The sequence below is a fragment of the Ursus americanus genome, chromosome 5, assembly GCF_024610735.1.
Source record: "Ursus americanus isolate L20-20 chromosome 5, mUrsAme1.1.p, whole genome shotgun sequence".
Lineage (NCBI taxonomy): Eukaryota > Metazoa > Chordata > Mammalia > Carnivora > Ursidae > Ursus > Ursus americanus.
This window is the reverse complement of record NC_142131.1, coordinates 19,016,279-19,030,890: the sequence shown is the minus strand read 5'-3', so window position 1 is coordinate 19,030,890 and position 14,612 is coordinate 19,016,279. Positions and strand designations below refer to the sequence as shown.

Sequence of the window (14,612 nt, the reverse complement as noted above, 5' to 3'; positions counted from 1 at the left end):
TGTGGTAAGAAAGAAAATGTAAGTCAGAAATATACAGTTTTTCACAGAACAATACTAGTATTTTATACTAAGTATCTTTAAATTTTATATTATACAAAATTCTTAATAAACCAAGACATACTGTTTTGCTTTTACGTTTTTGATAGGAAATTGATCATGTTTATTAAGTAGAACCTCATGAATACAAAAATATATAACATGTGACAAACAATATAAGTTAGTATTCTATAATATTAATTACTGAAAAGACATTTAAGTTACAAAAAAGCCCATCATAATCATAATATTTATATATACTTGTAAAAATAGTTTTAAAGCTTGACATTTTTAATTTCTTAAATGGTTAAATCCTCTTTATAATCTTTATTCTACTAATTCATTTAGTAAACCTTCCTTTATATATAAGCTTATTAAATCTATTATGCATGTAATATTAGAATTCTAATGGAAAGTATGTTAGAATTTTTAAAAAGTCAAATTGTTGTTCTTTGAACTTTTGTATATTTAAAAGCCTACTAAAGAAAAAAACAAAAACAAATAAAAGTTGAAACCAGGTCACCAGACCTCAAAAATATCTAGAGAAATAGTAATTTTAAAAGATACAAATTTAATCTTAATTAGCAAGGTAATACAGCAATTATAATATATAGACGTAAATGTAGAAAGAATTACTCATAAAGACAAACTGTTAGTTCACCAAAACCATAAATAAAATCCAGTAAGAACTTCCAGTTTATAAAATACAATTTTTAAGAAAGCAACCTAGAAATAAATAGGTAATAATCTTATTAAATATAATTTTTAAAATCAATATACACACATACACACAAATTATCAACAGAAGTATTCAGAAAAAAATGCTTCTAGTTTGTAAAACAGGTGACTTCATGGGCTCCAAAACTTAACATATACCTTAACAAAGCACAAGTTATGAATGATTATTTTGATAATGAAAACAAGAACACTGTAATGAGGAAAAAAGAGACCTGGATTCCAGTCATAGCTCTGGTACAGAACAGTTCTGTGTCTCATTTTCTTCATCTGAAAAAACTGAACTACAATATGATCTTTTAGATTGTTTCCACCTAGTAATAAACAGACATGAGGGTTCCTATTCTATAGTATCTTGAAAGTGAAGATATTATATGGTGGTATTATAAAATTATTTTTAGTTTTCTTAGCAATAACAATAGTATCACAATTATGAAAGATAAGATCCTTATTCTTAGCAGATACATGCTAAAATGTTAGGGAGGTCAAGTTCATGATACATTTTTCAAATGATCCAGAATAAAAACATACACGATAGACAAAGCAAATATAGTAAAATGTTAATTACTGAATCTAGATAGAAAGTATAAAGGTGTTCATCGTACTAAACAAACATTTTTCCTCTATGTTTGACAAGATTCATAATGAAAAGTTAGACAAAAATTAACCAATTAAAAAACGTTGAGGAGGTAAAATATGTACATCAGGAATGAAAAACGTATACTGGTTTCAGAAACCACACAGAAAACCAGTTTCAAAAAATTATGTAAGTCATGTTTCATAAAGGAAACAGAGAACAATTGCTTTATAACACAAAAATTATTAAAATAAAAACCACCTGTGTTGAAAAACATTCCATCTAAGAATGGGAAAAATCCTTACTTCTGAGAAAAATTTAATTAAGAATAAATCCAAACTTGGGCTTTAAAATAAAAACATAGGATTTGGTTTAACAAGAGGTGGAAACAAAGCTAAGGTAGGAGATCATCAGCAATATAGTTGAAAAAAAAAGAAAGAAAGAAAATAGTGTGAAAATAAGCTCTAAGGAGTTAAGAAGAATGAGATGTCCAGAGGTGATAATGAATCATGAATCCATGCATTTCAGTATTAAACATCTACAAGACACCATGACAAAGTAGAACAGAATATATAACCTGTAATACTTGAAATGATCTCACAGATTGTAGTAGTGATCTTTAATTTTTGCACTTAAAAACATGTTTCGACATGTTACGAAAGCTATGACCCTTCTCTCCCAGTTTAAAGAAGAAAAAATACACACATATATAAAAAGTTTAAACAATTTCATCATTATACACTTTCATTTAAGAACCTCTGACTCAGTCAGTCTAGACTGAGGTATCTAGACCAAAACAAGAAATGAGAGTATGTTTTTAAGAAAAACAACATAATAAAAGGAACCTTAGAATAATTTGATTATATATTATTTTAATAGCATAACAGAGCTAGGACTACATTACTCGAAATCTGGAAAATGAGATTTGTATGATCTGTTCCTTAAAGACCCAGAACTTTTTTCTCTCAATCTGTAAAATTTCAACACTCAAATTTCAAAATTAAGTTTCACATATAGTTTTAAAACCACAAAAGTTAATTTTTGTTATATTTATGTATGAACACTTTAAAGTATTATAGCATTTAAATATATTTTAAACTATTCCATAATTTCCATAGCCTAAAAACAGAAAACTTAAATCCAAAAAAGTGGAAAGCTGAAGGGAAGAAAGTGGCTAAGGAAAGCAAATTAGCTCCTCTAGTACCAGTGAGCCTTTCAGAAAATTAAGAAAATCTGTGATGCCTTTGTGCGTTTCCTTCTCTAGCAATATCATCTTATATCAAGTTCCTATACCTAATAAATCTAGCACAATGGCTACCTTTAAACAGGCATCTGATAAAATATTTATTGAATCAAACAAATACAACACTTCATTCTCCTCTACACTGCCTCTTTAAGCGAAATTTTCATAAATCAATTATTTCACAGGGTAAATCTTATTACATGTCTTTTAAATAAAGAATTTAGAGAAACTGAGGCGCCTGGGTGGCTGAGTTGGTTAAGCTTCTGCCTTCGGCTCAGGTCATATCTCAGGGTCCTGGAATCGAGCCCCGAGTCAGGCTCCCTGCTCAGGGGGTAGTATGTTTCTTCCTCTCCCTCTCTCCTTCCCACACTCATGCACATATCTGCACTCGCTCTCTCTCAAATAAATAAATAAAATTAAGGAAAAAAATAAGACTTTAGAGAAATCAGGTAGATTAAGTACCTTAGAGACCATCTGGCTTTGGAGGGGGAAAAAACAAATTTTAGCATGTGAAGTGACAGTTGAATATTCTATTAAATACTGAGGATTGAATATTTTATATTATAATCACATGCAATTTTTAAAACTCCATAAACATAGAAACCTAATTAATATTTTATTTTTTAGCCTAAAAGGCAATACAGTGGTATGGATAAAAGCAGGGACAGGTTATTAATCTCTGAGCTTTAGTTTCCTCACTTACAGATGCACCTATCCTGTGCATTTACTTCACAAAAGCTATTATGAAAATTAAATAACATAATACACAATGTAACATGCTAACAGAATCTAACTAAATAAGTGTTAATACTCATCATTATTTAAAAGATGGTCCCCTTTGGGTTTTTATTTTTTTTAAAAGCTTTATTTGTTTGAAAAAGAGCAAGCACACGTGGGCACACACGGATTGGGGGGGAGGCAGAGGGAGAGAGAGAGAAGCAGACCCAGGGAGCCTGACACAGGGTTCAGTCCCAGGACCCTGGGATCATGACCTGAGCTAAAAGGCAGACGCTTAACTGACTGAGCCACCCAGGCACCCCCCCACACCCTTTTTTAAAGATTTTATTTACACTTAGGGTTTTTAAGTGTTGCTTTTATTTTTCTAAAAAGCTTTACTGTGTTTTATATATCTTGGGAGCAATAATGGGGAAGGGATTCTTTCTATATCATTACCACAGCTCTAGTTATATTTTGCATTATATCTGCTTTTTCTTTAACTCCTTCTTCATCATATTTATTTTTCTATATACACAATTAAAAAAAATTTTTATTGTTCCTAAATACCAAAGTGTGAAAAATTCATAAAGACAGCAGAATTACTAAAGTCCACAAAAAAAGACAGCAAGTATTATGATCTTTACTAGCTTAACATATACAAAGAAAACAGGTTATATCTAAATAAAACTGCAGCCAAAAGAATCCAAATTAACAAGTTATTATAAAACGTAACTTGTACTTTATCAAAAATGGGCAGTTTTTCATACAACTGCAGAGACCCATATAAGTTAAGGCAGTACCTAAAGCCAAACTAAATGGATTATAGTTCTCATTGTTTCTGAATACAAAAATGCCTTTCAATAATAATTTCCTAGACTTACCATTAGAGTCATATTTAGTATGCCTAGTTTGAGAAATAGATAATATCGAATAGCTACTATGAATTCTGAATAGTAAGTATTTTTATCAATTGCAAGAGCATTTACAGAAATAAATAAATAGCGCACATGCAATACTATCATTCATATGGTCTACAGACAATATTTGATGCATACACCCAGAATGCATGCAATACTTCAGAATGCCCCCACCCCCAGAAACTCAGATCCCAGATTGGAAACTACTAGATTAGATGAATTTAACATAAGAACACACCCCTGCCCCACAAAAAAAGACAAATCTTAACAATAAAAGACTATGCATCACTGTATTTTATTTGTAATCAATCACATGGAAAAAAGAGAAAAAATGTTATTTGCCTATTAGTCATTTGAATAAATGACAGTAGGATGCTGAAGCAACAGTTGTATGGTGACTTAAAGTAAAGCAAGCATTGAGAACCAAAGAAAGGTTTTAAGGATGCACGAAAATTTTCAAGGAATGAAGCACAGGTGTGAACTCTGAGATTCAAAAGCAGCAAACAGAGCAGACTAACAAGGGATGCAAGAAATGGACCCATTTTCTAGGCAAAGTTTCACATCAAGTTTGAATTTAAGAGGCAGTTTCCTAATTGATATTTTCTTCCAGTGCCAAATGAAGCTAAGAACCAAAATCTAATTTGCACGTGCCTAGTACAGGAAAAGAAAATAACTCTCTTATCTTTCAACATACGTAGTAGCCATTACTAAAGATTTATGAAATAGACATACCAAGATTCTCTATGCCATTGAAGATAGTACCCTTACAGAACAGAGTTGCTTTAAAGCTAGTTTAGGGTAACAGCCAACAGCTGGGGAAGACACACACAATTTTTAAAATATGAAGGCAGTGGCTACTAAATCCAAATATCAGAGTGACAGCTCAAGAAATCATTTAAATTTCCTCAAGTTTTAATCATCTTTGTTTTAAAATATAAATAAATCTAGCTCTACCCTTCAAAGAACTAGTATTAAAAAGTTTCATAATGCTCAAATAATATTTACATAAATATGAGAAAGTATAATAATGCACAATTCTAAAGGACAATCTACAAACCTGAACTAATAACTAGTTGCTACTGTCTTACCGCCATATTAAAGCATGCCTGTATTTCCAAGGTAACATATGTATTATGTATATATTTATGTATATATGTATAGTTGATACTGTATCAACATATATCTACTATAACACACTCCTGCTTAGGGCTTAAAGTCAATAAACATCAGAGCACTCACTATGTTCAAGAAAATGCAGGGGAATATAAAGATGAGTAAAGATACAATCAAATATCTTCCTTTCATACTTACAACCATCCTGGAAGGTATCACCCTTCCCATTTTAGTAAATGGGAAATCAAGACTCAGGAACCATTGAAAACCTGCACATTACATAGCAACTACATAAGTGGTAGGGATTCAATTCAAATCAGGATCTGTATGATTCCAAAGCCTTAGGCCTTTCACACTATGATTCCATACTGCTCTTAAGGGACTTATAATAACTGGAGAGATACACAAATATGTAACCAACAGAAGGCATTGTACAAAAGTGTCAAAATACTTTGCTCCTCTAAATGGAAGTCTCATAATTCATACAGAGACCACTAGGGAAGGCTTTTGAGAAAAAGACAGAGTTTAAAATGTACCACAGAGGGGCACCTGGGTGGCTCAATCGTTAAGCATCTGCCTTCAGCTCAGGTCATGATCCTGTGGTCCTGGGATTGAGCCCCACATCAGGCTCCCTGCTCAGCAGGGGAGTGTGCTTCTCCATTTCCCTCTCCGCTTGCCCCTCTCCCTGCTCCTGCTCTCATTCTGTCTCTCACAAATAAATAAAATCTTTAAAAAACAAAACAAAACTGTACCAGAGAGAAAGACTAACATATTAGCAGACAAAAACTGGCAATCAGAACATTCTAGGATTAAAGAATGGCATGATGAGAAAGGCACAGCATAAAAAAGTGTTTTCAGGATAGTGTATTTGGACAAGGTATGTATGTACGGGTGGTGAAGATTAAAGCAGAAACGTGGAAGATCACAGTAGGAAATAAAACTAGATAGGGCAGAACATATCTTAGAAAGCTTTGAAATTTACTCTGTAGGCACTGAAGAATTATTCAGCATTTGAAGAGGGGAATGACATCATCAAACCTGTACTTTAGGAAAAGAATGTTATCAATAGACTAAATTAGAGGATAGAGGCTCATGGGCATAGAGGGCAATTAGGAAGCTAAAGAGACCAAATCTCCCTTCTTCATTGTGTAGCACCAGTTAGCACACAAGGCACGGTATCCAGCAGGCATTCAAGGAAATAATGAATGCGGCTATGGTAACATTCCTACAAAGAAATTAGCGCCTGAACTAGGGAAGTAGCAGTAAATAAAGATATATAAAAAAAAGAATCACAACATTTAAAGGGTAGAACCAACCAAACTTAGTTACAGTTTAGAAGTGCATGTAGGTCAAGGAAGAAAGCATTAAAAGCTGATATTTTACTGAGTAGCTGAAATTTTGGTGATGCTTCATCCTCAAAGAAAAGTAAAGTACCTGTTTGGAAGTGTGGTACCTCATATTACAAACAGTATAGTTGGTTTTTAAAGGTCTGCATTACTCTGAATTAAATTATGTGAAATGTTTATGCAAAAACCCCATTACAGAATGAACAATTATACCGAACAGAGATAGTATGCAGTGGGTCTTGAAAATCATTTGATTTTAGAAAAATTTACTATATGCATACATTAGGAATAATACCTGGAATATGTGTTTTACTCAAAACTTACTTTCTCCATCACCATCTTTATCAAATTCTTCTATCATAGCCCGAAGTTCTTCATCACTCATGTTTTCACCCAATTCTCTGGCAACACGTCGCAAATTCCTCAAGCTTATTTTACCTGAATCATCATCATCAAATAGTTTAAATGCCTTTAATATTTCTTCATGTGGATCTCTTTCCAATATCCAGTCTGTCACTACAGTTAAAAGAAATTTAAAAAATTTTAAAAACACTTTATAATCACAAATGCATTCATCGGTGAACTCAACCAAGTGTTAGATGAGGATTAAAGCTGTGAATCATTCAACATTTAGTTTCATGATAAACTGCCAAATCAGAGCCCCAAAACCCAAAAAGATAAACCTGAAATTACAAAAATCAAATCCATATTTTAAAATTTAATCTTTATATTATCAACAATTTATCTTATTATAAGAGTAAGCAAAACTATCTCACACAGAGTTAAAATAAAAAGGATTATAAACCGTATTTATTTAAGGTCTACTATTATCAAGAATTGTACTAGGCTCCACTGACAGCAAGCACAAAAGTCTAGGAGTTTGTAACTTAGTTGTAGAGATGATATACCAACAAAATAATTAAGACTAATTAGATAAAAGATGTCTGACGTCTAAACCTAATAGTAACATTACTGTTCCTCAAATTAAATACAATTTAAAGACAAAAAAATCGTGACAAATTAATAAAATGCACTGCCATCATTGATATAGACACAATGTCTGACAGATGAAAATTCTGCTGATATCTTCATGATTTGAGGAACCCCTTGGTTTTCCAAAATGAGAAGCAGTCACCAAAGGGATTGAACATGATTATAGTAAGAAAGCTTCCAAACCACCCCCACCCACCCCCGCAAAAAAAGAAAAAGATGGAAAGATCTCTCTAAAGTCATGCCCATTTTGTTCAGCAACATAATAAATTCTCAGACAACTAAAATTAAAAAGTGAGAAATACCAAACCTCAATAGTAATAATATATTTTAATAGGCTAAATGTAATAGTATAATAATATAGTAAACAATATTTTCAATATTTGCAGTCTTTGATAAATAGCCAGAATAATACAAATTAAAGTAAAAATCTGTGGTATAAATTTTTTTAATTTTTTAAGTTACTAGATCGAATTCTGAAAATATCTAAGTAAACATCTCTGAAGTAATTCCACATGCTAGTCTACCACTACAACAAAAATTATTTATGACTTTCACTGTGCCATTAAAAATAACTCAGTCCTGGTGAGGTTTACAAAATCATTAAAAACTTGCGCAAATGTTTGTAGATGGAAAGTACTGGAATGTTTAATGCACCCAAAAAGAAAAATACAATTCAAGCCCACAAAAAATTATTATTGTTTTGCTGCAATGTCATCATGTTTGGTTTGAGTAAGCTTTAGAATAAGCACCTATTTAAGCTAATGTTAAATCATCTATATACATATTTAGTAGTTTTCCATTATCCATTAATTGTACCCAAAAAGTCTTTCAAGTAACTAATTGAAGTATATTACTATAAGTATGCAAATCACCAAAGCTCATAAATATTCAATCAAAAAGGAGTTGGCATATATACAGCCATAACACCAAAATAAAATACCATGCTTAACTCTATGGCTCATACTCAACTTATTTTGAATTTAGTCCCAACAAAAAAGCAGGACAAGGAAAAAAAAAAGTGTTAAGAAATTTTCTTCACCAATTAAATAATTTACATGACAGGTGAACCAAAAAAGCAGCTTGCTGAAAGTATTAATGTACTTAAAGAAGCAACAGGGTGATGTGGGGAACAGATGGGGCTCCAAGATGTATAAATTCTTATCCCACTAGTGCTTTAATTGTGTTAGTTACTTCAGACTTATGTGTATATATAATCTTTTATCAATACTTTGCCTTAGAATACAACTTTTCTTGGGAATTATAAATACCCATCATTCTGGACAACTAAAACATTGTAACTTTATGGTGACTCTCCTCCCTGCTTTCAGGCTCTATTCCTATTCCACAAAGTAGAATTTAATTATAAGAAATATACTTTTTTTCCAAAGAAAATAAGTCAACTAACATACAGACAGTTAAGATGGGTTCAATCTAATATTCACTAATTTCTGTCCACGTAACTCTATTTTCAAAAAATTATACTACCAGAAAAATACTTCCTCAAAATAGTTACACCTTACACATTATAAAAATTGGTTAGGAGCACATCACATTAAAAAACATCACATTAAAAGTTTATCAAAAATCATTAAAAGGACTGCTAGAAATATAGCTTCAATTACATTTCTCATTATCTTTTGAGGGTTTCTATCCAAAAATACAAGTTACTTTAAACTCAACATTTTGGAACCCAAACTCCTCCCACTATCACCAAGATCGTTGTTGCCTCAAAAAAGATAGCCTCAAAAAAGATAACAGCACCATTAACAGATAGTCTCCATTTTTGAAGTTTGAACATTTTGAATCCCATAAACCTAACCAATGATTAATTCCCAGAGTACTGAGGATACTATCTTTTTTACTCTTAAATGTATCTCTTTTCATTCTCACCACCCTCAGCATAAGTCTATTATTTTCTGTCTGCAATCTTTCTTCCCTCCAGCCCATTTTAATACTCTTGAGTTACCTTTCTAAAATATATCATCTTCTCTTCCTCAGAAACTGAAAATGACCATCTGCTGACTAAAGTCCAAGCACTACACGTGATGCAAAACTTTACCTATTTGGCCCAATCCTATCTTTCCGTTTCCCTAACCTCGACAACAGGAGACTACCTGAAGTTTCCCAAATATACTATACTTCTACTATACCACTCTTTGTTGTTGCTGTTTTCTCTGCCTGCAATATCTTTCTCTACTCGTTCTCACGATATTCTCCTTAGGATGAAATCCTATTCACATCCCCAAAGGTCTAAATTAAAAATCCCCTCTGCAAAGTCATCTTCAATTGCTCTAGACCAGGAATTGACAATTTTCTTTGTCTTTGTTAAAGACTAGATAGTAAACAGTTTTAGCTTTGTGGAGGGTATAAGGTCTCTTACTAAACTACTTATTCTGCCATGACAGCACAAAAGCAGCGTAGAAGATGAGGTAGTGTGGAAGCAACAGCCAAATTCGGCCCAAGGGCTGTAGTTTGACAACTCCTGCTCTAAACAAAATTATAATTTACCACAGAACACTATAGCTTGTTCTTACCTACATTTAAATGGTAAGCTCCTTGAAAGAAACTTTTAATAACTTTTAATTCCCCTCCCTCAACCCAGCAAAGTATCTAATGTCAAAATTCAGCAAACATTTGTTAAATAAGCAAAGCAAAAACAGTAATACAATATTCTATTCTAAACAGGCAATGGAATAATTAGTTTGTGCCAAAAAAAGAGGGAGTACAAACATCTGATTTATCTTGGTCTTACTTTAAAGGAGCATTTCCTAAAACACCTTTGTTACTACTCACTGACCTCAAGCTGTCTAGATTCTAAACTTACATTAAATATATTTTAATTTTTTTTCTAACATTGGGAATATTCTGGTTCAGTGTTAGACTTCATCCAGAAATATCTGTGGAACAATATCCTTCAATAGTAACAGATAATACATAAAACTAAGACTCGAATATTCTGGTTTGGAGTTATTTGTTTCGAAGTATAAATATACGTTCATCTGTGCTCAGTTATTATTGAAAAATAATCAACAAATGGAAATACGTAGTTCTTGACTGTTTGATTTCTAAACACTAATAAATTTTTACTTGACTACTGGTATTTTCAACAGGTAGCCTGAGGATAGCTAAAGTAAGTATGTGTGCTAAGATGGTCAAAAGTTTGATCTTTGAAAGTCAGAGCAGAAGTTTAGTCATGGCCATTTATTCTGGAAAGAACCCAGTATCAGTGCTCCGTTAGTAACACAGAAAAGATGGAGGATCAGGAAAAGGGGAAGATGGCATGGGACTCTGGTTTCAACTGCTAATAAAAATCACAATTTTATTTTATTTTTTTTAAGATTATTTATTTATTTATTTGACAGAGAGAGACAGCCAATGAGAGAGGAACACAAGCAGCGGAGCAGGAAGCCCGATGCGGGGCTTGATCCCAGGACCCTGGGATCATGCCCTGGGCTGAAGGCAAACGCTTAATGACTGAGCCACCCAGGTGCCCCTAAAATCACAATTTTAAAACTGCATTTACTTAAGATGAAATAATGTGTTGCATAAAATTATGATGATATAATGCCTAAAACAGCCTGCAACTATGAAAAAAAGTAATCAAACAAACATAAATACACGAATACCACACTTTTTATGTTCCAGTGATGCATACGCAATCATTACTAGGCACTAAAACTAAGTGAAACAAAGACAATTTTTAAAGTAATAATAACAAATACCTAACAGTACTTTCTATAGCTAGGCCCCTTTCTAATAAGCACTTACATATTAAACTTATTTATTCCTCCCAAGAACCCACAAGATAGTACAACTATCCCCATTTTATAGCTGCAAATGAGACACAGACAAGTAAAATGATCAAGTTAAAGAGCTAGTAAATCGCAAAACCAAGATAGGAACCCAGGGAATCTGGTTCCAACATGTCCATGCTAAACCACTACATTGTACCAAATGTGCCTTAATTGTAGCCCTTTCCTAACAATACATTGCCACTACATCCTAACACCCATTTCTATAAAACAACAATCTAAGTTAGAACTTGGACTAAGATCATAAACCACAGAACAGCTTCAATACTGAAAGACTAAAAGAATAAAGATGGCTCCCCCCTCTTCTCAAGTAAATAAATCTACAGATTAGAAGAAAACAACACAATATGCTCCCCAAAGGGATGAGCTGCTTTTCTTAACAGTTATTTTCTTTTTTTTTTTTTTTTTAAGATTTTTTATTTATTTATTCGACAGAGATAGAGACAGCCAGCGAGAGAGGGAACACAAGCAGGGGGAGTGGGAGAGGAAGAAGCAGGCTCATAGCGGAGGAGCCTGACGTGGGGCTCGATCCCTTAACGCCGGGATCACGCCCTGAGCCGAAGGCAGACGCTTAACCGCTGTGCCACCCAGGCGCCCCTTTAACAGTTATTTTCTAGTTTACAGTGGGGACCTTCTGTGTCGTGTTTTCTTTCTCTTTTAGGTTTATCCTTTAACTTCCCTCTCCTCACCTTGACTTTGAGTTTTCAGATTAAAAAAAACAAAACCAATGACCTAATGATATGAATCTATCTTTTCCAAACTGCCATTTCTTTTTGCTTTCCATACGGCTTCTTTCTGAATATTTACACAAAGGTTTTATGTGTGTAACTGGATTTGTTCCTAAATTTTTTTAAATATCTAAAAATAACTCTATGATATGCTTATATCATGACCTATATAAAGTGGTATTACTGCTTTGGAAAATTTAATTTAAAAAACCCTGAATATATGTATATTCTATGTATAATATTCTATGCAGTATATTTAAATCATAATAGCAAAGTCCTTGCCTTCCAGAATCTTCTATTCTAAAAAAGCCTGATATATGCTATAACTAATTCACTAAAATCAACTATATAAAAATTCAATGATATTAAGCTCATGACACAGTATGCTTAGTTGGTTGTTCTAAAATGTTTTCTCCTGCGTGAGTTTGCCAACTGCCTCCTTTACTACAATCCTCTCCCCACCCTCAACTTTAAACAGATGACTTTATTCACTGAGATCAAGTCATACGGAATATGTAGCCCCTCGTAAGCTTTGTCAACCTGAAGGCATGCACTTCATCTACAGCCAAAGATACCAAATGCTACAGGTTTTCTCTTTTCCCACTCTGCCAACAAAAAATCACACACCAGAATGGTCTTAGGAAATATTTTCCAAACAAAGGATACCGAATTTTCTGTTTTAGGCTAAGAAAATAATTTTTTGATCACCCGTTTAGTTTTATCACATAATATAAACACACATTACTTAGGAAGACATCCTTCCACAAAAAGCTACACAATAGTTCCTTGATTAGAATCTTCAGGACAAAATACAAAATGATAAATCCCATAATGAAGCTGTAAATCTTATTTTTTTTCTTTAAAATAAGAAGAATGCTCCCAAACCCCCATATAATATCTACATTACACAGCAATGTTCAATAACAAAATTCCATAACCCAGAAAATTAAAAAAATACTAATATTAACGGATAATTTCCTAACAAGTGCTAATTACAAAGACTATTAAAATACACACCAACTTCATTAAAATCTTCAAAGGTGATTTTCCCTGTGGCTTCTCTGTCATAATCTTTAAGAATCTTCAGTACATCAGCCTTTTTTACATCAAACCCCAAGGCTCTCATTGCCACCTTTTGGATTAAAAGGGAAAAGCAAATTATAAAGCACTCTTTCAAAAGAAGTGACTTCCAATTCTTAAATAAGTTTTTACAACTTAGGGATGTCAGCACATTAATAAAACATTTAATTCTTCTGCATGTTTTATGTCTCTAAAAAATCAAAGTGATAGTTTTTCTCCACTATGGAAATTAAACAGCAATTTTTTCATTTATATACCTTTTTTTATAGGACAAACCAAGTGTTTACAAAACACACTATACAATGGACTGACTTATTATACAGATCATTTTAACAAGTTATTTGTTCTCAAATGATTAACAACCAAAATGAAAAAAAAGGCATAGCATAAATATTAAAAATTTATACAACAGAAGAGATAAAAGAATTAAAATAAGAGTTATCCTGAGACTCTACATGATTAGTTATTAAGTATAAATAGTCCAGGCCCCTGAGTTTAAAGAAAGAAAAGATCTTGTTACTATTAACAAGAAAGGAGAGACACGATAGTGACTAAAGAAGTCTTACTTGGAAAGATTCCATTTTTCTCTGATGTATGGGCAAAATAAAGTAGAAGAACACTGAGAAAAGGATGACTGGTCTTAAAACAGATACCATAATATACGCTTGAGGACAGTGAACAGAGCAGCTGCAGGTATTATACTCTGTTCTTCCTGAACAGGAAGAGCTCAGGTGGAAATAAGCGATTAGCAAATGAGAAAAGAAGGTAGTAGTAAAAGTGTGTGGAGCAGTCAGTAACAACCAAAGGAATCTGAACTTTATGTAGTGTACAATGAGGAGCCACTGAAGGTTTACGAACAATGAATAATATGAGGAAAGAATCTAGAAAGATGAATCTAACGGTAGTCTACAGAGTAAACTAGAAATGGAGAAACCATTTAGGAAGAACCAGGTATGAAATAGGATCCCAAACCAACATAATAACAATTGTTAACAAATGGAAGAGACATTATAAAGGAAGAATGGATCAAAAATCTGGGTAACTGGAAAGAAAAAAAAAAAAACAGTGGAAAAAGAGAGCTAAAGAGCTACCAAAATGTTGCCTTGCTCATTGTGTTGAGTGTGAGATCTGTACTACCCGAAACAAACTCTTGCATCTTTATAAATAATTCTACGCCCTAAGGTTGACATTTTCCCCCATTAGCATGTGTCAACATCAAACATCACTTACACTGTTTGCACCAGAGAAAGTATGTAAAGGATGTATTACTAACATGTTCAAATTAAAAGACAAATAACACTCTCACAATGTGAAA

At 32.8% G+C, this 14,612-nt stretch overlaps 1 protein-coding gene across 4 annotated transcripts in view; it reads right to left on the bottom strand.

Moving 5' to 3' along the window:
- The window catches only part of CETN3 (centrin 3), a 209,498-nt gene that overhangs the window by 192,437 nt on the left and 2,449 nt on the right, over nucleotides 1–14,612 (bottom strand). For 3 of the 4 annotated variants that reach the window (XR_015724402.1, XM_045796296.2, XM_045796295.2), the window contains exons 3-4: nucleotides 13,235–13,349; nucleotides 7,009–7,200 (exon numbers count right to left, since the gene is read on the bottom strand). Coding sequence is in view for 3 of the 4 variants with exons in the window: in XM_045796296.2 (XP_045652252.1) it covers nucleotides 7,009–7,200; nucleotides 13,235–13,349 (307 nt within the window). In the remaining variant the exon portion in view is untranslated. Of the gene's footprint in view, nucleotides 1–7; nucleotides 5,038–7,008; nucleotides 7,201–13,234; nucleotides 13,350–14,612 lie in introns of those variants that run through there. The other variant, XM_087861987.1, reaches the window with a different exon arrangement.